The sequence below is a fragment of the Gobio gobio genome (genome assembly GCF_949357685.1).
Source record: "Gobio gobio genome assembly, chromosome: 21".
Taxonomy (NCBI): domain Eukaryota; kingdom Metazoa; phylum Chordata; class Actinopteri; order Cypriniformes; family Gobionidae; genus Gobio; species Gobio gobio.
Genome location: NC_137117.1, coordinates 15,928,029 through 15,950,599, shown reverse-complemented (window position 1 = coordinate 15,950,599; position 22,571 = coordinate 15,928,029). Strand labels below are relative to the sequence as shown.

General features: G+C 36.9%; 2 protein-coding genes across 8 annotated transcripts in view; one reads left to right on the top strand and one right to left on the bottom strand.

Annotated features, from left to right (window-relative positions):
• Positions 1 to 392: 392 nt before the first annotated feature.
• Positions 393 to 4,642, top strand: hnrnpa1b (heterogeneous nuclear ribonucleoprotein A1b). Of its 5 annotated transcripts, none has more exons than XR_013815503.1 (12): positions 393 to 464; positions 958 to 1,077; positions 1,200 to 1,346; positions 1,429 to 1,639; positions 1,730 to 1,807; positions 1,890 to 2,027; positions 2,119 to 2,193; positions 2,752 to 2,949; positions 3,022 to 3,204; positions 3,288 to 3,359; positions 4,415 to 4,482; positions 4,560 to 4,636. XR_013815503.1 is itself a non-coding variant. In XM_079803640.1 (11 exons), exons 1-10 carry the CDS (start codon positions 453 to 455, stop codon positions 3,347 to 3,349), a joined length of 1,239 nt encoding a protein of 412 aa, XP_079659766.1. In that variant the 5' UTR covers positions 393 to 452; the 3' UTR covers positions 3,350 to 3,359; positions 4,415 to 4,642. The 5 variants fall into 5 exon arrangements, 3 of the variants coding, with proteins under 3 accessions (XP_079659766.1, XP_079659767.1, XP_079659765.1); XR_013815504.1 differs by having other exon boundaries at positions 1,730 to 1,822; positions 4,560 to 4,628; XM_079803640.1 differs by having other exon boundaries at positions 1,730 to 1,822; positions 4,415 to 4,642.
• Positions 4,560 to 22,571, bottom strand: part of nfe2 (nuclear factor, erythroid 2) — a 28,667-nt gene continuing 10,655 nt past the window's right edge. Inside the window, exons 1-4 of one of the 3 annotated variants that reach the window (XM_079803632.1) lie at positions 8,189 to 8,291; positions 7,949 to 8,024; positions 6,730 to 6,867; positions 4,560 to 6,179 (exon numbers count right to left, since the gene is read on the bottom strand). In XM_079803632.1, coding sequence (XP_079659758.1) covers positions 4,980 to 6,179; positions 6,730 to 6,867; positions 7,949 to 7,996 — 1,386 coding nt within the window. In that variant the 5' untranslated portion in view covers positions 7,997 to 8,024; positions 8,189 to 8,291 and the 3' untranslated portion in view covers positions 4,560 to 4,979. Of the gene's footprint in view, positions 6,180 to 6,729; positions 6,868 to 7,948; positions 8,025 to 8,188; positions 8,292 to 9,645; positions 9,849 to 22,571 lie in introns of those variants that run through there. The other 2 variants (XM_079803631.1, XM_079803633.1) reach the window with 2 other exon arrangements.

Sequence of the window (22,571 nt, the reverse complement as noted above, 5' to 3'; positions counted from 1 at the left end):
TCTTTTTAAAATTATATTTAATTAAACATGTCTAAAAAAAAACAAAAAAAATATGTTCGGTAAACTTTACATAACAAGGGGTGAAAGTGATATCGAAGCTATATTAATGAAATTATAACTTGTAAATTATTAATCCCCTCATATATTAAATAAAGGTTTATTTATTTGCCAAAAAAAAGGCTTACTGGTTTTATAGCGTTTCGATTTTTTTTTTTTCTTAGAAAGATTTGCCCTCAAACACTAACCGCTGCTCTCGGGATTGACATGAGTCTAAGCCAATCACACATCTCCTAAGCGCAAAACAAAAGCATTAGCGGGAACAGGGAACCAATCATCGTGTGAAGTAGGAGGGGCCTGTTTTCACCCAAGCTATTTATGTTATCTCTCCCACTTCTCAGTGTGTGTCTCACCGACAGACGTGTTGCGCAGCACGAACAGAAACAGTCGGTAGGATGTCTAAAGAGGTAGGTTGGATTTAATAATACAGCTATTAAGGAGTTATAAAATAATGTTTTAAGCAATGCGGTTTTGATCATCTGAGTTTTTTCTCATTTAATGTCGACCTCATTCGTGGCTCTTTGTTAATTCTGAATAGCGTGCTCGAGCCGCCATTTTAACTCATGTAGAATGCACACATTAGGCCGCATGTTTACATGGAAGGTCGTGTTACCGACAATAATAGTTTCTTTGACTTTTAATTACTCAATCGTCGTGTTTCTAATGATCTGCATCGTTTTGCTACCACCAGTGTTTGACTGGAATAAAGATACTATTACAAATAGGCCGCATGGTCCGGCACCAACATGGCGGAGGTGCTCGTTCACCTCCCTCTCTGTTACCTCAAGGACTTATGACGCTTCGCGCTTAAATAAATTGTTAGTTTAATATCCGCTGCAGATAATAAGCACGATGCATCGGTTTTTTGTTACTGAGCTATTATGTATTGTTTTTTTTTAGGGCCAACCACGTGAGCCAGAGCAGCTGCGGAAGCTCTTCATTGGAGGGCTCAGCTTTGAAACCACAGACGATAGTTTGCGGGCGCACTTTGAACAATGGGGCACCTTAACAGATTGTGTGGTAAGTTCTTTCCACCTTATCTATGTAGGTGTGTAGTATATGGATGATGGTTTTTATAATCGAACACTGAATATTGTGACTTTACAGGTACAATGACCTGTTTAACCCTTATGTGCTTTTAGGTGATGAAAGACCCAAACACCAAACGCTCCAGGGGCTTTGGGTTTGTCACCTATTCCGGTGTGACTGAAGTCGATGCCGCTATGGATGCACGCCCCCACAAGGTCGATGGTAGACTCGTGGAGCCCAAACGAGCTGTGTCTCGAGAGGTGAGAACCTATTGTAATGTAAAACCGTTTTTCCTTTTTAGAGGCGTATGAATGCAAATGGCTAATTGCATATCTGTTTCAGGACTCCAACAAGCCATTTGCTCACACAACCGTGAAGAAGATCTTTGTGGGTGGCATCAAGGATGACACTGAGGAGAACCATCTTCGTGACTATTTTGACGTGTTTGGAAAGATTGAGGCCGTTGAGATCATGGTTGACCATAAGACCGGAAACAAAAGGGGCTTTGCCTTTGTTACGTTCGACGACCATGATTCTGTTGATCGTATTGTCAGTAAGTACCTTCATTCAGCTGTCAACCTTATAACATCATAATTGTCGGGGGTTTAAAATTAACCATTGTATATGTCTCTCCCCCCCTTAGTTCAGAAATACCACACTGTGAATGGGCACAACTGTGAAGTCCGAAAAGCTCTCTCTAAACAAGAAATGCAGAACACTGGTATGAACATGAGAGGTAAGTTAGTCCCCATGTATCTCTGCTTCAATATACTTGACTTTATTAACTTTAAATGTTTCTGTAGGTCGTGGTGGTGGTGGTGGCGGCGGAGGAGGTGGTGGAAACTTCAACAGATATGGTAATAATGGTGGCTACAACAATGACTTTGGTGGCGGTGGCGGCGGAAACGGCAATGGCAACCGGGATGGATACTTTGGAAGAGGTACATGCCAAAGTGGACATTTGGAGTTTTGAAATGTGTATTTGAGTTTTATAGTGACTTAACTTTTTTTCTCTTCACAACCCTGTGGCAGGAGGTAGAGGAGGTAATGGTGGAGGTGGTGGTTATGGAGGAGACTGCTACAACAATGGATTTGGTGGAGGAGATGGTATGCATTTTTTATATGTATATATTAGTTCGAAAATTTAACCTGATTTGTAAATGTTAAGTTGGGTATAACTTTGAATTCTTCCTAATTTCAATTATAATGTTTTAAGTAGTTATTCACATTTATTCAAAGTATTTTTGCATAATTAGTTGCAGCTGAGTACCATGAACAAAAATGAACAGGCTAAAGAACAAGGAACTTTTGCCTGTGGTTTTAACAAATACCACAGCAAAAAACAACTAGCCAAATGAATAAATTTCAAGCATTAAAGGCAAGTAAACACTCTGTAACTAAACAAGAACAAAAACAAGTTGGCAATAGCACATAAAACTGAACAAAGATTCAAATTAATTGATTAGTGTTTTAAGAGTAACTCTATTCAGTATTTGCGCAATGAGAGGCGTGTGTTTTGGATGTGAGCCTTGAGCAAGTCTTACGCTTGGATGGTTTAACATCACATTAAAAATACACAATTTAATTTAGCAAGTATCCGATTCCAGAATTGAATCTAATTTCGGTTCCCAACCGTACTAGTAATTCTTGTGACCCTGTCTCCAGGTGGCTATGGGGGTGGCGGCGGCAGCGGCCCTGGTAACTATGGTGGAAATCGTGGCTATGGAGGAGGCGGCGGCGGTGGCGGAGGAGGACATGGTTATGGCAACCAGGGCGGAGGCTATGGTGGTGGAGGAAACAGTGGTGGTGGTGGCGGTGGCTACAATGACAATTATAACAATGGCAATGGAAACTTTGGAGGTGGTGAGTACATGTCAATCTTAATTAAGCCTATTTGCAAGTGCCTGAATTTAACAGTGGCTTGAATGTTCCTAGGTAACTTTGGAGGTGGCAACAGCGGTGGTGGAGGTGGAGGAGGTGGTAACTACAGTGACTTTGGCAGCTATAACAACCAGCAGTCCAACTATGGTCCCATGAAAGGGAGCTTTGGAGGTAGTAGTAGTGGTAGTGGTGGTGGTGGAGGAGGAGGCGGAGGAAGGAACAGTGGCCCATATGGTGGTGAGCACTTCATGATGTCCCTTTTGGTTTAAATCTCCTTATATAAACCGCTTGAATCCTAAATTGCATGTCATGTGTTCTAGGTGGCTATGGAGGTGGATCCAGTGGTGGATATGGTGGTGGCTCTGGTGGTAGACGGTTTTAAGCTCAGAAAGGTTGGTTTCAAAATCTGCTGTTTACCTTTACATAGACTTTGTTTCAGATGATTTTATTTACAGGGTAACAATGCTTATGTTAGTCTTAGACTGAATGCTCTTCATTAAACTGTAACCTTGCTGTACAACTGGTGTAGAAACAACCCTCAGTTAGTGTGCAGCTTAACAATTGTTGTTCATATTGTTCAACAGGACTGAGTGCTTTAGGAGAGGAGAGCAAGAGAAGTGACAGGGCAGATGCAGGTTTACATCCCTAGATCTGCTCAGCCAAACAGGTTTGGCAGATTTACAGCTGCCGCCAGAAGAAGTGTACAGTAGCGCTATCGTGTGTGGGACATCATGAATTTGTCATCATGCAGACTTATTTTATATTGTCTATGGAGGAAAAAGCATTCCAATGAGGTTTTATGTAGAATTACTTTCAGTCGTTATGGATTTGATTTTTATGTAACCAATCAAGGTCAAATAAAACAATTTTTGTTTTTTTTAAAAGATGTGCTGTATTAGTCATTTTTGGTTTCTGGGGGTTTTAGTGTAGTACTCTTGAACTTACTGGGAGCCTTTTTAGTAGTAATTAAGTTAAGACCCAGGCTCTTAAAAAAAAAAAAAAAGTGCTCCATTCACGTTAAATTGTAAATTGAACTGATTCAAAAAGCATTGGCTGTTTTATGCAAATGCATAGAGTAGTGTACATTTGGCTGCAAATCAGTCTAGCCATGGAAGCAAGCTGAGGGAGTAGCAAGATCATCGCCCTGTGACGAAGCAGAGAGCAGGGAGTACAGGGCGCTACTCAAAGACTAGCAGGCAGCGCTTTTAAAACTCCTGTAGGTAAGAACAGACTTCTCCACTACCGCTGGTAACTGTAAGAATTGTTAGCTGAAGCTGTACAGTTAATGTGAACTTCCCATTCAGTGTTGTGTATTAGAGGAAGTAACTGCAGTCAGCATAGTTTGGTGACGATTTTATAAAATTTAAACCTTTTATAATGCATGCCCAGTGTTTTTTCCCTATGTTCTGTTTTTAACTTGCTGACCATGATACTCTTGCTTTTCCAGGATCTGATGAGTGAATCCTCGAAATGAAGACTCATTTTTGTCTGTTTAAACTGGTGCTATAATAAAAGGTAGTTGCTCTTTGTAATGCAATATTTTCATGCATTTGCAATCTGTTGATCTCAAACTTATTTTTCTTTTTCTCTAGGACAAAGATGCAGCTGAATAGATTTATTTTTTATACCCGTTTTTACCTTTTTTACCAATAAAACTTTGAATACAATAAATGTGATTGTCTTGTTCAACTCCTTTAATTAAAGCTTGTATATTTGTATTTTGGGCATGTAATGCTGAATCTTCAGTTTTGGACCTTGCGATAGACAAATATTTTCCAGTGTGGTCTATAGACCCAAGTCCTGAAAAGTTAATTGTGTTTGAAGCCTAAAGTAATAACCTTGTTATCTTTGAAATTCTGTAGTCATTGAATATTGTTGTATAATGCTCTGCTCTAAATTAGAGTGATCTCTTGAAATAGTTTAATATTTATCCATTCATCACAAATCGACATAATTGATATTAATCGGCCATACATTTAGTTTGTCAATGGTAAGTGGTGACCTTTGAACATTCATTCCCCCTCCAGTGCTGGATTCCGTGGCACCAAGTAAACGTTACCGTCATTAGTTTGCTGTAGTGAATACTCATCAACTGAATAAGGGTGTCCCTCTTCATCACGTAGCTGTGAAAACACTTGGGTGTAAAGATCTGAAAGCCGACATTTGATAATGGCTAGGTTTTGCTGAAACTCCAGTCTCTCTCTGGTTAAATGTTCTCTTTGGGCTCTAAGATGTCCCAACTCGTTTTCTAAATGCACAATGTTCTCCAACTTCCGTTTGCGACAGTTCTGAGCTGCAACTTTGTTCTTCCCTCGTCTGCGAATGTCCCTCACGAGTGCCAGTTGAGAGTCGTTCAGTGTGAATTGGGTCAAAAGCTCATTGAAGTCATCCACTGGTAGGTTCACAATCTTGTCCAGGGCAAATGGGATTTTTAGAGCGAGCGCTCGACGCTCATCTCTGCTCAGGGGTACAGGAACGCTTTTTGGCTTTGGGTACGGAGCCTGATATGAACCTAATCTTGTTAAACCTGAGCTACTCAGTTGTAGATCATGCAGGGCTGAGGGTATAACAGGTTGGTAAATCTGATTGATAGTTTGCATATTTACAGCTGTGGGAAAAGATGCTCCAGGGTATGAGCTGTAGGACTGCTGGTAGTCAGCAGAGTCGAGCAGACTAGGCCGCATGCGACACTGTTCCCCAATACTTTCGGCATAGCCCATAGTACCATCTGCAGGTAAGTATGTAGGGACTCCATGCACCCCATTCTCAGGAGAAGCGAGCGGCGGGCTTGAACCAAGCGACAAACCGGAATCTGACTCCAGATCATCCGTGCAAACTTGTTTGATTTGTCCTGCGCCATGAAGATTGATAACGGCATCTTTCGCAATCCCATGGCTGCGTGTTGCTATGTTCATGTGCTCCAAAAGACTCATAAGAGGCGGATGAAGAGCTTGCGTATTTGCAAGCATTCTGGGGGAACTGTGGCCACCGGGAGGGCCGTAGTGCATATCCATGTGTGGGTTCAAACGCTGATAGGGTGGCATCATATCTGGGTATGCGTTTTCATAAACACCAGCAGGATGGGCATCACAAGCAGCTGGAATGGATTCCGGCTGATGTTGACTCATCCCGAACCCACATTGAGAAACCATGGGCTCCATGGAGACGTATGGGGTTGCTTCAAAGGGATTCTCATTGGGTACCTCGAACTCCTGTGAAAAAAATTATGTTTTAATAACAAGAACGTCCAGTTGGTGATTCAAATCAAACTCTTATCAAATAAAACGCCCTGGGAACCCAGTAAAGCGAAGGATTGATCTCAGTAACAGTTGATTTGTGCTGCAGAGGAGGGTTGTATTCAGTCAGCTGCTCTCTACAGGACCAGCCCACCTGGGTGAATGTGCCACCCGTAGCTTATGCAGGTCTTACTTAGGAGCGCTCGGGTTTCATGTCGAAACAGATGGTCATTGTGCTATGCAGGGGGCTGTCGGCAATATACAGCAGTCACCCTCTTTCTCTGTCTGCCTTTATCCTCGCATCACTCAATTGGCCCATTGTTGCAGATCGTAGCTAAGCTCAATGCGTGTTTATAGAGGATTCAGCATTAGAAAAATGTTATAAGGCCACCATTACATGAAGGCAGCTTGCACTCTCTCTAAAACGATTGCCTATATCTTACCACAAAATAATCAGATGTTTTCTTTAGTTTTGCTGTTTGTGCATGTAAAAGAGGAACCTGGTGGGGCGTTCCAGTGTACTGACCTGAAGTTCTGGGATGGCCATCAGTTCCTGCCAGGCCAAGTCCATCTCCAAATGCTGGGGGGAACGATGTGCCCGGAATCCAGTGACATTGGTGGACATCGACGCCTCCCCATGCAGTCTTCCTGGGTTTGCCAGTCCCTTGAAATGAAATGCAAAATTTTCGAAAACAATATGTATTAAAATATATAAAAAATATTTTTTTTCAGCTACACTGTAAAAAAAATTCAGGTCTCCTATTGAACATTTTCTAGTGACTGATCACATCTAAATTTTTCATTTGGCCAAATTGAATTTCTGTCAATTGACGCAATTTAATTCACAGAAATTCAATTTGGCCAACAACAAAAAAAATTGATGTGATCAGTCACTAGAAAATGTTCAATTGGAGACCTGATTTTTTTTTATATATATATATATATACACACACACACACACACACACACAGACATTCATATACTGTATGTTTGATTTTTTCTCTCTCATTTTTTTAAACATTACTCTAAATCATGCATTGTAATATTTGTGATAATCAAAAAGTGACTGCAGTTTAGTTAGTGTCCAATGAAAAATAAAGAAAAGTTTAGACCAAGAATAACCAGACCAGGTGCATGTGTCAATGTCTTCAACAAAGAAACACTTTTCTCTGAATTAATTTTTCAAAGGTAAATTTTTACAGGATTTAAAATCAAGCATAGCGTTCTGGCAGGTCACGTTAGTCAAGCTCGCATCGGCTGACTGTCAGCTGATCATGTCTACCTATAGGAATATGATGTCTATCACAGCATACATATATAAGCTCATACATTGTTGGTTCTGTTCTGTTTACCCTATAGGGGGGTTTATCGCTGCTCTCATTCATGCTAGTCTTGCCCAGAACAGAACCATATCGCCAATCCAAACTATATGCTGATTGTCAATCATCTTTGACGATAGGGGTCCTGGCAGAAATTACATTTATGTCTGTATTTTTACTGTTTTAAAATTTAAAGTAAAAATCTACTAGTGCAGTAAAGAAAAAATATACTTGTAAAATAAGTATTAAATGTACATGAGTTTTGTTTTGAATAATTATTCTTTACTGAAAAGACTAAGTAAGTTTGGCAATGTATAAATACATTTTACAGCATACGTTAATATAGAGTTGTTGTTTTTTTTCTCGTCTTTTCACGTTGGGAAAACGGCTGATTTATAATATATTTTTTCTCATATAGATACTCACCTCACAGCCGATCCTCAGGGGAAGTACACCGTTGATTGTTGAACACATTCAAGACAGACCCCTGATGTAGTGAATCCTAAAACATTAAAAAAAATAGCAACTTATTTATCGAACACGAACGAGAACAGACACAAACAATGCTAGCGTTCACATAACGGGTAATATAGGTCAGTTGTGACCACATGCCAACAATCTTAAGAACACATTTAAAATGACTTAAGCACATTTCCATCTACACACCCGTATACCAAAGATGATGTCACTCTGAAACTTCAAAAAATGAACCTAAAGAATATATATTGTAAAAGGTTTCCCTTCCCATGTGCTCCAAATGTCATGTTGTGTCACTGGACAAGAAGTTCCGTTGGGCTTGATTTGTCCTATCAGCTGGCTTTTCGAACAGTAATGTCAACCCTTGATAAGACAATCTTTCGGGAGCCAGCCTTTTCTCCAGTAAACGAAGGCAGGGGCCTAACCACAGACAGAATGTCAGGAAGACTTTCTCAGTGCACTCCTTGAGCTGATGTATAGTGAGTCAATATGCAATAGCAGTCATTCCGGTTACCATTGTGTTTTTATCCCCTTTATATGATTGTGTAAAAACAGATGCCTCATTATCTGGTGGTTTGCTTTTTATACACAGCAACTGCTTGACATTTTAATGTCGGGTTCCTGTTGAATTGGGCATGTATTCTGGTGCAATAAAAACAATGCAATTTTGCATTCAGAGTCATTCAACTACTAGTCACATGTACGTATTGACTGTACGAGTGCAGAGAAAAAAACACCAACTGTTATCTTTCTAATTTAAACGAACAAGTTTACAAAAGAGTGACCATTTAGTATAAATGCTGGTTATTTTTGTAAGAAGCAATACCCATTTTAATCAATTTTATTTCTGTTCAGTCTAGCTAATTGTGTAAAAATGTATATCCTCTGTCTTGTTTGACAGGACGTGAAAGCAATAATGCCGTATAACATCTAATGGATTGGCATTGCACGTGTGGTGAGATATTTAGCAAAACCCCTCTTTCCTTTTGTCATTTCGAGGGTAAAAGACATATATCCTGCCTTTACCACGGAGTCTAGCTTATTTCCTTTGACTAGTTTCTGAAATTTTGAGGGGACAGGGCTGAGGGACCGGCCTCCCAAGTTTCAACATCATCTGTGGTACTAACCACTACAAGTGTACATGAGCCAACAGTAAGCAAGAAATATGAAACATTAAACAACATTTGACTTCATTTGACTCGTTTTTTAAACATTATTCTAAACTATGAGTAATGCAAAATATGTCATAAACAAAAAGTGACTGCAGAAAATAAAGAAAAGTTTAGACCAAGAAATAACCATGCGCATATTTCAGTCTTCAACGAAGCACTTTTTCAAAAGTTAATATGTATTTTTTTAATATATAGATTTATGTCCCATAGGCCTATACATATATACAATATAAAATAACTTTGACTCAGTTCATAATAATCAAGTAAACTTATATTCATTTTATGAGGCAAAACAGTTAACACTTTACATTGAGTGTGTCCTTGGAGAGTTTTTATGACTAGAATTATGACTCAAATGACATTTTTAGAGATTTGAAAGTGAACAGGAATTGTATAATATCTGTCAACAACTGCCATATTTACTGACAAAAGTTCCCAACTAACCCTCAAAGAAGAAGAAATTACCAACTGTACCTTATTAGCATTTCCTTGAGCACTGAGCTCAGATGAAAAAGTCTTCACAATATCATATTGTCCTGTGAGCAGAAACTACTGACCCCTGTGTTAAACTGCAGAGTGAAAGAGTTCGCTGCATGCTCTGAGTTTTGAACTACAAGTGTGCATGCGCTCAACCTGTCTTTCTCTCTCATTCACGCTTTCTCCCACTCACCCTGTCTGACAAATGGGATGGGTCTATGGGCGATGCAAGCAGGCTTCCTGTAAAGCACCCACACTTTTTGCCCTCCTAAATGCAACACTTGCACTTTAATATGTTTAAATTGTGTTGCCCACAATAAAAGACCAAAAACGGTTAAGCCACGGATATATATATAAAGCTCGAGCCTGATCCTGTGGACTTCCCAGACCAAATATAGATTTAGACCCTTCAGATTGTGGTTTATGTGATTCACATCCACAGCTTTGGTGTACAAGTCCTAAAATCTCTCACAAAATCACCTCCTCAGTAAGAACCATGAGGTGCAAAAATGACCTGAGGTGATCATGTAAAGGAAAACAAGTGTGAGGGATGTGGTTTGAATGCAGACGCTACGAGCAGGCGCACCTGGAGTTAAATCTGGGATTGCTGCGCGGAGGAGGGGCTGTTTTCTGACTTGCTTTAGTAGGGATGGAATGTACACCTTCAACAGGTAAGAAAGGCCACATTGTTCCTGTATCTGCTGCACAACCACAAACAGCCAGTGAAAGCGGGGGGACGGACGGGAGGGTGGAAGAGCGTGTCTTACATTGCAAGTGACCATTCGAGTCCTTGATGAAGTCCCTCCGAAATCACACACACGGGACAATCAGCACGATTGTTCAGGCACGATTGTCAGGCGAGGTGAAAGGATGTGTTTTCCTTGTTCATTTGAAGTGCTTCATTTTATTTGACCGATGCCTTATCATGTTACACCCACCCTCAATAATACACCACTTTACGAGCGCTCAGGTGCATGATGGTCCACAATCATCAGAAACGAAGGACTGCCATTGGATGAGTGAGAGGCGGATACACTCTAAAAAATGCTGGGTTAAAAATAACCCAAGTTGGGTTGAAAATGGACTAACCCAGCAACTGGGTTGTTAATGTTTGCTTACAACAACCCAATTGCTGGGTTAAAGCAACCAAATTGGTGGGTTAGTCCATTTTCAACCCAACTTGGGTTATTTTTAACCCAGCATTTTTTAGAGTGTAGTAGTGAAATATTTTTACTTTATTTTTCAAGTGTATGTACTTTATCAGTTTTCTTCTTTGGAAAGCTTTTACTTCACTACATTCCAATGCATAATATTGTACTTTTTACTGCACTACGATTCATATTGAATATAATTTAATACTTAATTACATTAAAAATCAAGTAAAAGTAATTCAAAGTTTTTGGGAAAGTACTACATTTTTATGTAATTAAGTATTAGAGGTTAAACATTTTCATTTTTATGAAATGTAGTGCAGTAAAAAGTACAACATTATGCTTTGGGGTGTAGTGAAGTAAAAGTTTTCCAAAGAAAAACTGATAAAGTATGTATACTTGAGTAGAAAGTAAAAATACTTCACTACTGCACTGTAAAAAAAAATCAGGTCTCCAATTGAAATTTTTCTAGTGACCGATCACATCTAAATTTTTTAGTTGGCCAAATTGAATTTCTGTTAATTAAATTGCATCAATTCACAGAAATTCAATTTGGCCAACTGAAAAATGTAGAAGTGATCGGTCGCTAGAAAATTTTCAATTGGAGACCTGAATTTTTTTTTACAGTGTTTCCACCTCAGAAACTGATCCAACAGTGAGCTATAAACATCATAAATTAAACAATATTTACTTTTATTTAATACAATTCTCTCTCTCTCTCTCTCTCTCTCTCTCTCTCTCTCTCTCTCTCTCTCTCTCTCTCTCTCTCTCTCTCTTAAGCATTACTCTAAACCAGTGGCGGTTCTAGGGGGGTGGCCAGGGGGGCCGGTGCCCCCGTGTCAACAAGCTTGGCCCCCCCTCTGGCCCCCGTAAATTTGGAATCACATCGCACCAAACAATTTTCTGAAACTGGTTGCAATGTGCGGTTTTTGCTGTGGCGGTGTGTGATGAAAAGAGCACTTTATTGTGTCGTATAGCTAATAACCAGAGAAGCAATGAGGAGGCTGCGCGCTGTGGCGCGCAAGTGATGTCTGTTTATGAATGATTCGTCACTCAGTCTGCATTCGCTCAAATAGTTGTAAAACGCGGGCTATAGCGGTTGCTACGCACTTGATTATAGATAAAAGCTCTCTTTATACACGTTGTGTTGTGTGTAACTTCACCCATACGCAGCAGTGATAGCTACTGGAGATTAATTTTACTGACTTGACGACTTTGAATTCCATTCAGTCATTTCGTTCATTTACTGGATGGCTAGTTAAAATATATTAATCTATATAAAAATTATATTAATATTATATGTAATCTTTGATCATATTCCGAATTAGGAAGATGCAGCCATAGATAAATTATGACCAACGCAATGAAAGAACCGTTCATGTGCGAATATGACAGGCAGATATTAGGCATACAGATAGGCATAGCCTACCCGAGAAAAGATACAGAAAATAATGTAATTTCAGTCTTGTTCACATATAGCGAGAAATAATATTATGTATCCAATTGTCCAGTGTTGCTTATAGAGTAGGCTATTAGATGTTTGTTTTTATGCCTATGCTAACTTTGCGAAGAGTCTGCTAACAGAGCAGGTAGGCTACAAAACATGTAAAATAAATGGTTTAGTTTTACTTTTATAAATTGAGCATGCATGATCATATTACAGATACATTACTTTTCAAATAAATAATGAACTTGAAATGATTTTACTTCACGTGTAGAGACTGCAGACAGAGTGATACAGGTACATGGCCAAATAAAATACTTTCAATAATCTGGGAATAAATTAAAGGGTTAGTTCCCCCAAAAAGAAAAATAAAATAAAAACACCTAATGTAACTCACCCTCGTGTTGTTCCAAAACCTGTATTAGTTAGAATGTCGTTAACCAAACCATGTCAGTGCTTCCATAATTAAGATATGCGGCAGAAATGCCCGTTTGAGTTTTAGTCTCAGAGCGTTTTTACACTGGGCACGTTTGTTGTGGTCCGCGTCAGAGCGCGTTCTACACCGCAGGCTCCCTCTCGCTCGTATCCAAGGTAAATAATCAACACTATCATCCCTTACACATGTGTTGTATTGAACTAAATACGTCGTCATCTGATAAAATGCATGCGCAGGTTACTTTTCTTGCGCACCCGAGTCTTAATACAATTTTATGTATCCTGTTTTTATTTATATATATATATATATATATATATATATATATATATATATATATATATATATATATATATATATATATATATATATATATATATATATATATTAACAAAAGTAAATATTTTGAATAGGCTATCATAATGTTTATAGTTATTTTATGTTTATTTCCATTTGTTTAGCTACGCATTTGTGTTGCCTATCCAAAAAAATACATATACAATGGTTATTAGCAGTTGTGTACTTTGTTTTTTATTCATTATTGCATAAAATAATATTATATTGGATCTAACTATAATTACCCAGTTGTGAATCATATATGACCTGTGGATCGTCCGTGGGTGGCCAGAAAACATTTATTATAAACCAGCGGCTCGGTAGCGGAGCACTGTCGGAAAAGTGGTGGCTGCTGCCGGTGGTCCGCTAGGAAAACGATGAGCAAAATGCCAGCGGGCCACCAACTTTGCCTCCAGTGGTCCGCCACTGGCCCGCTAGTCGTATGTTAGCTTATTGCTTTCACATTCCCATGAATCGCAGCACAGCTCGAGCGCAATTTGCGCAACCGAGCTCAGACCACCTCCTTCAGGCAGTCTCGAATTCAGTTCCCCTGAGCTCAGCTCACCCGGGTCCGCATGACAACTTTCACATTACCAATTATTCTAACAAAAATGCCAGTGTGAAAACGCCCTCACATTTACATTATGATATAGACTACAGTATAAGCAATATAACATGAGTAACGAGTGCAATATTACACGAGTTCTGTTTTTCTACCCAGAATAGCATGAGTGCAAATGCGATAGGCAGGCCTACTGATCTTATACAACAGTTTAATAAAATAAATAAGTTAATATTGTGTTCAACATAAGAAAGTCCTATTTGGAACGACATGGGGGTGAGGAAATGGTGATAGAATTTTTAGGTGAACCTAATTATCTACTGGTTAAGATAAATGTTAACGTGTGCCCCCTAAAAGCACAAGTGGCCCCTGCCTGGCCCCCATAGTTACCGTGGTCTAGAACCGCCACTGCTCTAAACTATGCACTGCAATATTTGTGATCATCAAAAAGTGGTCAATGTCTAATTAAAAAATAAAGAACACTTTTTAAAATTAATTTGTACATTTTTTTAAAAATTGCATCATCTCAATAGAATGATCCCATAATCAGCACATAATAAACAAAAACTATATGAATATATTTACAATATAATGCCACTTTAGTCCGTTTATGTATTGAGCTTCTGAAACAAAAATGCTTACATACTCTTTACATTTAAAGTTCTCAATGATACACCACGTAAAGAGCATTCAGGTGCATGCGGTCCACAATCATTAGAAACCAAGGACTGCCAGTGAAGTGCCAATAAGCACAAGAGAAATAGAGAGTTATGACTAAAAACTGTTTATCGAGGCGTGTTACACAACGGCAGTGGTTTCTAGATACTTGTTCAAGCTCGTTCTTTTACAATGCAGTGTTTCAATTCCCACACGTTAATATGTTTGTATGTAAATTCACTATAATGATGGACGTAGGTGGCTGACATCGTCCAAAGAGGTGGGCGCCTGCCAGGAACCAGAGAGACGGGACTTCCCAAGCCTTGATTCCTAGCACCCACCCACCCACCCGGCTCAACCACCTACAAACACACACATGAAAACAGCCTGCTATTATATCCACCGCAATGGTTTGGGATTTGGCGTGTTCCAACCCAAACAGCCGTTCTGACTCTCTCTGTACATAGTTCAGGTCATCGAGTCGCACTGTATCTCACTACTATATCTCACTGCTGGGTGACCTTGTTGACCTTTTCATCTATTAATTCTTGCTCTTCAATGTAGCCTATATTTGAATGTGTTTCGTTGTATATTTGCAGTCATTACACCCACTGTCACGTTGTGGCCTCGTGATGCTCTTGACCCTCTTTGGTTTGACCACAGGAAGTGAAACAGCCCCTTGACACCATCCTGACCCATCCAACTATTCCTGTTCTTTCTGCTTCCCAAAGGTAAGAGGAAACAGATTTTTTTGTTTTGTGTTAAAGTTCCAGAATATATTTTTTCCTAAAAAATTGAAGTTGACAAAAGCTGAAAATGGAATGGTTTCTAATATTAGAGATATCCTATAACTCCAGTCAATTATTTCATATACAGCTACAAATAAATAGATTATAATATAATTTATTTTAGAGTAGTTTAAGTAGTAAGTAAATTATAAATATGCATATAACATAAAAGTTTGTATGTGTATTTTATATACAAGCACATTATTTACTTACAAACTTTTATGTTAGATGGGATTAATCATGATTTGATCGATTTGACAGCACTCATATATATTTCACTCATAACTATATTATACATAATAATTTTTAAGCATTATAATTTATATAATATAACAATATTTAGTATATCTACATATTCATTTATTTAAATTTAATTATACTTGTCAATTCATATTTATTTATTTGCAAAAGTTTGGGGTCAGTAAGATTTTCTTTTTTAAAGAAACAAATTAAACTTTTATTTAGCAAGAACACATTAAGTTGATCATAAGTGACAGTAAAGATATTTATAATGTTACAAAAGATTTCAATTTCAAATATTTAATACCGTAAATTACATTTTGAAATAAAATAGCATAGCACGTTTTTTAATCAAATAATTGGAGTCACGGTGATCATAAGAGACTTCTTTCAAAAACATGAAAAATCTTACCGACCCCAAACTTTTGAACAGTATTTATACTTTCAACAACTATTTATTCCTGTCAGAAAATATTACATTACTATCAGAGTGTCATTAGCCACAAGTAAACATGAGAACACGCTTTCAATTACACGGAAAAACCTCCCGAGCTACTTATGATGAGAGCATTCGTGTCTTTGGTTTGTGGTCCATTGGGAAAATTCATCCTGCTGCTGGGAAAAGTGGAAAATATGAGTATGAGTAATCAAGAGTAGCGTAATTTCATCCAATGAAAAATATATATTCTGTACAGCTCTAAATAAATAGCATTCTGTTAAACCTCAATATATATATATATATATATATATATATATATATATATATATATATATATATATATATATATATATATATATATATATATATATATATATATATATATATATATATATATATATTGCAGTGCATTCTTGCAATAGGTTCAAAACATGTGTTATGTATTAAATTGTATCATTTAGATCTGGAAATAAGCAGAAACATTTTAGGATTTTGAACTATTTAAGACAAAGAAAAGCTATGATGTCATCTGGAGAAGAAATATTTCACACTATTTGTAAAATAAGGTTCCAAAAGTGGTATGGTGATACCATAGAAGAACCACTTTCGTCTTCCTCCACTATAAAGACTCTTAATAGAAAACGGTTCCATGAAGGTTCTTCATGGAATTTATCATTATAAGAGTGTCACTTATGCACACCAAATGGGTACATTCACCATGTGAACTCCTTCGTTCAACAAGTCAGATTTCCCGGCTTTCATTGAAGAACAAGATGCAGTTTTGCAGTGGGGTCCGCTGTATGGTATACGCTGTATTGTGCAATAGAGGAGGCCGGGTGAATTAAAGAATACAACGATCGTGTATGCAGCTCCCCTCTACCCCCGTCTCATGCCAGAAACCACAACAGTTAGCATGAGCACCTAGACAAGCCTTTATCAGCGCTCAACAGTGCTTCCGCCAGCCAACATCCCCTTTCCACCCTGTCTCCTCTCCTTCTGCAACCACAACTCTCACCACACCCATGCCCACACTGGGAGCCGGGTGGGATACAGAGCCATCTCCATGTCAGACACTCATCACAGGCCAGTGTGACAATGATGATGATGATGATGTCCATCACTGCCATTCTGATACGGTGTGAAAAAGATGAGCGGCCGTGACCGAACAGATAAAGATCTTATTGTGAAAGACGTCCGATTATCTGAGAGTTTTATCTCAAGCACTATTGAGACACAGTTACTATGTGCAATTATATTGTGGGCGCAGGTTCCTCATTTGAGCCTGTCAGGTGTAACGATTGCTTGGTGACTAATACGATTCTAAGAAGATCATCTCTATTGCAAGTATTTAAACTGTACATTTGACTAGATTAACCATAAAAGCAGTATTTGAGGAGTCAAAGCCTCTAGGGATACTCATAATACATAATGATTTAGAAATGAATTCATAATAATTAACTGTTGAACATTGTAGCCCTTTTGTATTATAAAGACAAAATGAATTACAACAAGCACAACAAGTCAAATGCGAGTAAAAAACGGTGGCGAGTATATGAGACGGTGTCACTCGCTAGTTGGCCGGTAACATTTTTATGAATTCTAACAAGGTATGAACGTGAACAAACGTGAAAGGGAGGGATGCGAAGATGCGAAAGGGAACATTATTTGGAAAGCTTTGTGTGCGCACACATCCGAAACACACCCAGAAAGCCGAGTCTCACAGCGCGTGAATACTAAACAGATCTCTTTCACGTCTTCTTGCACTTGAGCAGACAAATTCACACAAAATTATGTCAAAAATAGCAAGTATCCAAGTAAACATAGTCGGTTATGTCTTACGTGGACATAAATATTTGAGAACGTAAACGCATGTGTACAGTATCATGTCAGCTCAGTATATTGGATGGATCCATGCATTAGGTCTTAAAGTGACAGCAGCCTAATATTCCTGCTGTCTGTGTGTTAATCAAACAAAAAAGGACAAAATCACTCTCTGTTGTACTTTTGTAACTGTAATAAGGATGAATTAATAAGGATGTTTAATTTATACAGTGAAGACTATGTAGTGTTATTAGGGCCCGAGCACCAATGGAGTGAGGAATCTATTGGAATTGCTCGGACTATTATTATTCTTCTCCGAGATGAATCGCATTTTTTAGGGCCTAAACACGCTCGAAAACTCATTAAACTTTGCACACGCGTCAAAAGTGGTGAAAATGTACGTCTGACATGGGTTATAGAATTAGGTGTGGCAAAATGGTTCGATAGCGCCACCTACAAAATTTAAATTAAGCGCTGTTCGTGTTGCGTTTCATGTACAAATATGAAATCCGGTACATGCATGTAACAGCCCAATAGCTACAAAAAAGTCTGAAAACCCAACAGGAAGTGACATATTTAGAGTTTTCTCAGCAAAATGTTTGCACTTTTCGCCATTTCCAGACGTTGTACTTTAACAAACTCCTCTTAGAGATTTAACCAGATCAATATAATTTGGTCAGTCTAATCTAAAGGCCTATGCGACGTTAAATCGCGAAGATCCGTGGCGGTGTTTCGCCATGAAACAGGAAGTTGTTGTAACCAGGCATACAATGTCCGATCTGCCCCAAACTTCACATGTTTTATTAGAGTCCTGACCTGAAGACATCTACATGCCAATATTCAGTTACAGTCATAGCGCCACCTGCGGGTAACAGGAAATGCCTTGTTTTACACGTGATTAACTCCTCAAGATTTTATCAGATCAACATCTTATTTGGTCAGTCTAATCTTAAGGCCTTGGTGATGTTAAATTGCAAAGATCTTAAGTTTTCGCTGAAGGGCGTGTCCTGACAAAGTTCGATGTTTCGCCATGAAACAGGACGCTGTTTTAACTCGGGCATACAATGTCCGATCTGCCCAAAACTTCACATGTTTGATAAGAGTCCTGGCTTGAAGACATCTACATACCAATATTCAGTTAGTCACCTGTGGGCAACCTGAAATGTCATGTTTTACACTGTAATTTATTCCCAGAAACACATTTAAATATGCCACGAAGTACCAAACATGCTAGAAAACACGTTACCCGCTTAAATACATGTCGCCCAATATTTACTGTTTTCTTGAGGCCACCAGGTGGCGGTGGCATGGGTGCGAGGGCGCTTTCATCGCTGCTTGCAGCTTTAATTTTTATTATAATTTCTGTACCTGGAAACTATGTCAGACCTACCTGAAAAACCTGAAAAGCACTAATTATTTAATTTATATATTTGATATATTGTATTTATTTGTGCCTTTGCTTGTAATTTGATTATTTGTTCTTATTTTATTACTCACTGTTTACTTGTCTTTAGTAATGTTTTAAATGTATATTCGTTAAGCAAGTAGTATTAGCCGTGGTATCGAAATTGGAATAGAACATTGTGAATTTGCACTGGTATCTAAAATGTTGATGTCATTACTGCCTGTTTTTGCAAAAACAGTTTCATGGCCGGTAAAAAATATTTATGGCCGGTACATCAGTCACCGATGTACCATAAACAAACACATATGAAGTACTTCATATACAGCAATGTATAAAAAATTTAAAAAAAAAGTTTTTATATATGCTGAAAAAATATTTATTTATTATATATATATATATATATATATATATATATATATATATATATATATATATATATATATATATATATATATATATATATATATATATATATATATATATATATATATATATATATATTTTTTTTTTTTTTTTTTAATATATATATATATATATATATATATATATATATATATATATATGTGTATATATATATATATATATATATATATATATATATATATATATATATATATATATATATGTATATATATATATATATATATATATATATGTATATATATATATGTATATATATATATGTATATATATATATATATATATATATATATATATATATATGTATGTATATATATATATATATGTATATATATATATATATATATATATATATATGTATATATATATATATATATATATATATATGTATATATATATATATATGTATATATGTATATATAAAACTGAAAATAATAAAGCACCATGGAGCTATGATCAAAAATGCATCATATATTATATATACATAAATTAAAAAGTGTACTACTGTTTTTATATATACATTATGAACAGTATTATTTCAGAATATTCTTACAATTTAAAATAGCTTCAGTGTCACATGATCCTTCAGAAATCATTATAATATGATGATTTGCTGCTCAAGTAACATTTTGTATTATTATCAATACTGAAAACAGTCGTGCTGGTTAATATAATTTTTATTTTATGGAAACCGTAATACTTTTTTTCTTTTGTGAATAAAGAACAAAGTACAGAACTTGTCTTTACTGTCACTTTGGATAAATGTAATGTACCCTTTCTGAATAAAAGTATTAATTTCTTTCAAAAACATAAATAATAAAAATAATAATACTGACCCCAAACTGGCAGTATATAATGAACATGGCAAATAAGGAACATAATAATACAAAGTTAATTATTGATAAAAATGAAAATAATGATTGATCTGTAAACAGGACTGTGAAGCTTATATGATACTCTGGGTGACATTATGACCATACCTGAAAAAAATGACACCAAGGAAACGCATACTGTATCCTCTCTGATATAACATGGGGTAATTTCGAAATCTTCTTTGTGGTAACATTGTGAAAACCCAGTCTTTCATTGTGAAACTCGCTGGTGAGCCACCTTACTGAACAAGCATATAAAGAACATTTATTCAGAATAGAAACTACTTTTTGTCCTTTGTGCTTCAAGACTCGTTTTAGAGGCTAAATTGAATGTAGCCAACATGCTCAGAATAGTATTGTGAGTTTTACTAACAAGTTATCCCACCACAGATCTCTAGATTAAACCGTTTTCTAACTCTGAGAACAAAACAAGTGACCTCTGATGTCAGTGTAGTCGCTGTAGTAAAGAGCTGTGAGCCGCGCGCAGGGAAAACCCCTGTAAGGATTAGTTTTCACAGTGGTGCTTCCCAGAAAAAGTGACCAATGTAATTATGATCCCCAGTTGTAGGAGGATCTCTTAAATTATCACTGAACAAAAAAAAAAACAGGACAGGCTGGAAGCATATGCAATTTCGAGGAGGACTTGTGTCATTGAGGCCAGTGTGTCATTCTTGGAGGGCAAACAGATTCCAAAACCAATCAGTTCAGAATCGGGACTCGAATCACTCATTATCTTTGACTAAGCGTCTGTTCATGAAAGCCAGAGGTTTACTTCAGGTTAGAAATACTGCTCAGCTTTTTTCCATTGCTGAAAGATGAAGTCATTATACCTAGGTAGAGTGTAGAGTGAGTCCCCTTCTTTCAGTGTGTTATACTTCTTTGGAACACTATGTAAATAGGGGTGAGTTTTGTTTTGAAATTCTAAAATAAAAATATTTTTTGAGGTAGTTATGTTGTCCCTCAACACACATATGACTAATAGGACACACATATACAGTCGTGCTCAAACGTTTACACACCCCTTGCAGAATCTGTGAAAATGTGAATAATTTAAACAAAATAAAAGAGTTCATACAAAATGCATGTTATTTTTATTTAGTACTGTCCTGAATAAGATCTTTTACATAAAATATGCTATAGTCCACAAGACAACAAAAAAATTGCTGACTTTATAAAAATTACCCCATTCAAAAGTTTATGAACCCTTGATTCTTAATACTGTGTCGTTCCCTAAATGATCCACGGCTTTTGATGAAGGATGAAGATTTAAAATATCAAATAAATATCATTTTTTCTCATTTAGTACTGCCCTTCGGAAGCAACAGAAGATACTTACATGTTTCCCGGAAGACAAATTAAGTACAATTTACGTTGATCTTAAATTACGACAAAAGTTTTACTTCAATTTATAGGCCTATTTGATTTTTCTCGACATCTATATCTTTTTATCAGTTAAGAATAAATTTAAAGTGAACAGGCCTAAGCTATATTAATTACTTAGTTCAGTTGCTAAATCGGCCAAATTTAAGTTAGGTAGAAAACTTTAAATTCAGACAAAATATTGGATCTCAAGTTGATTATACAGAAAAAACATGGCTAAAATGAGTTTGTGGGTTGCTGTGATTCAAAGAGCATTTTGCTAACGTTTATGAGCACGTTATTTCTGGCTGTTGAAAATGTCCAGTTTTTTAAATGTTTGGTTATGGTTAAGGAAACATTCCGCTTGATCATTCTTCAAATATGATGTGATTGTTATATTTTGAATGTTCTCTGAAAGTACAATTTAAAAAACATTAGACAAACGTCCAACTAACACATTCTTGTGCTAACTTTTGAGAACATTATTAAAGACCAGATAACATTCTACTATTACGATGTTTGTTCATTGACATAATGTTAGCTACAGTTCTGAGAACGTTCCCTGTTAACATGGGTTTTCTCTACCCTGTAATACACCATATACAGTATACAGTTACATTAACTAAATTTGCTAGTATATTTAACTCCATTTTATTTTTATATTTAGCCTACTTTAACCTGTATGTCACATTGCATGTTTTTACCCCAAACCTGCCATTGTTTAATAAATAAAAACTGTTGTGGTTCACTGTGTGGTCAGACACATCAGTTAAAGTATTGAAATAAATATTTCTGATTGCAGGAGAATAGTTTCTTTACTCTCTGTTTTTTCACTAGGCTAGTACATTTATTCTCCAATCTCTCTCTTAAAGCCCTGTTTGCATTAGTTCACTGGTGTAACGTGGATATATATATATAATAAAATATAACTAGGCTATATAAATGTAATATTAAATACATAATTTCATGGCATCTGTGAGGACATTTTTGGCTCTC

Coding starts and splice junctions, on each gene's coding strand:
- hnrnpa1b (XM_079803640.1), top strand. Junction 1,823..1,889: donor CACTGGTATGAACATGAGAG/GTAAGTTAGTCC, acceptor ATGTTTCTGTAG/GTCGTGGTGGTGGTGGTGGC. Junction 2,028..2,118: donor GGATGGATACTTTGGAAGAG/GTACATGCCAAA, acceptor ACCCTGTGGCAG/GAGGTAGAGGAGGTAATGGT.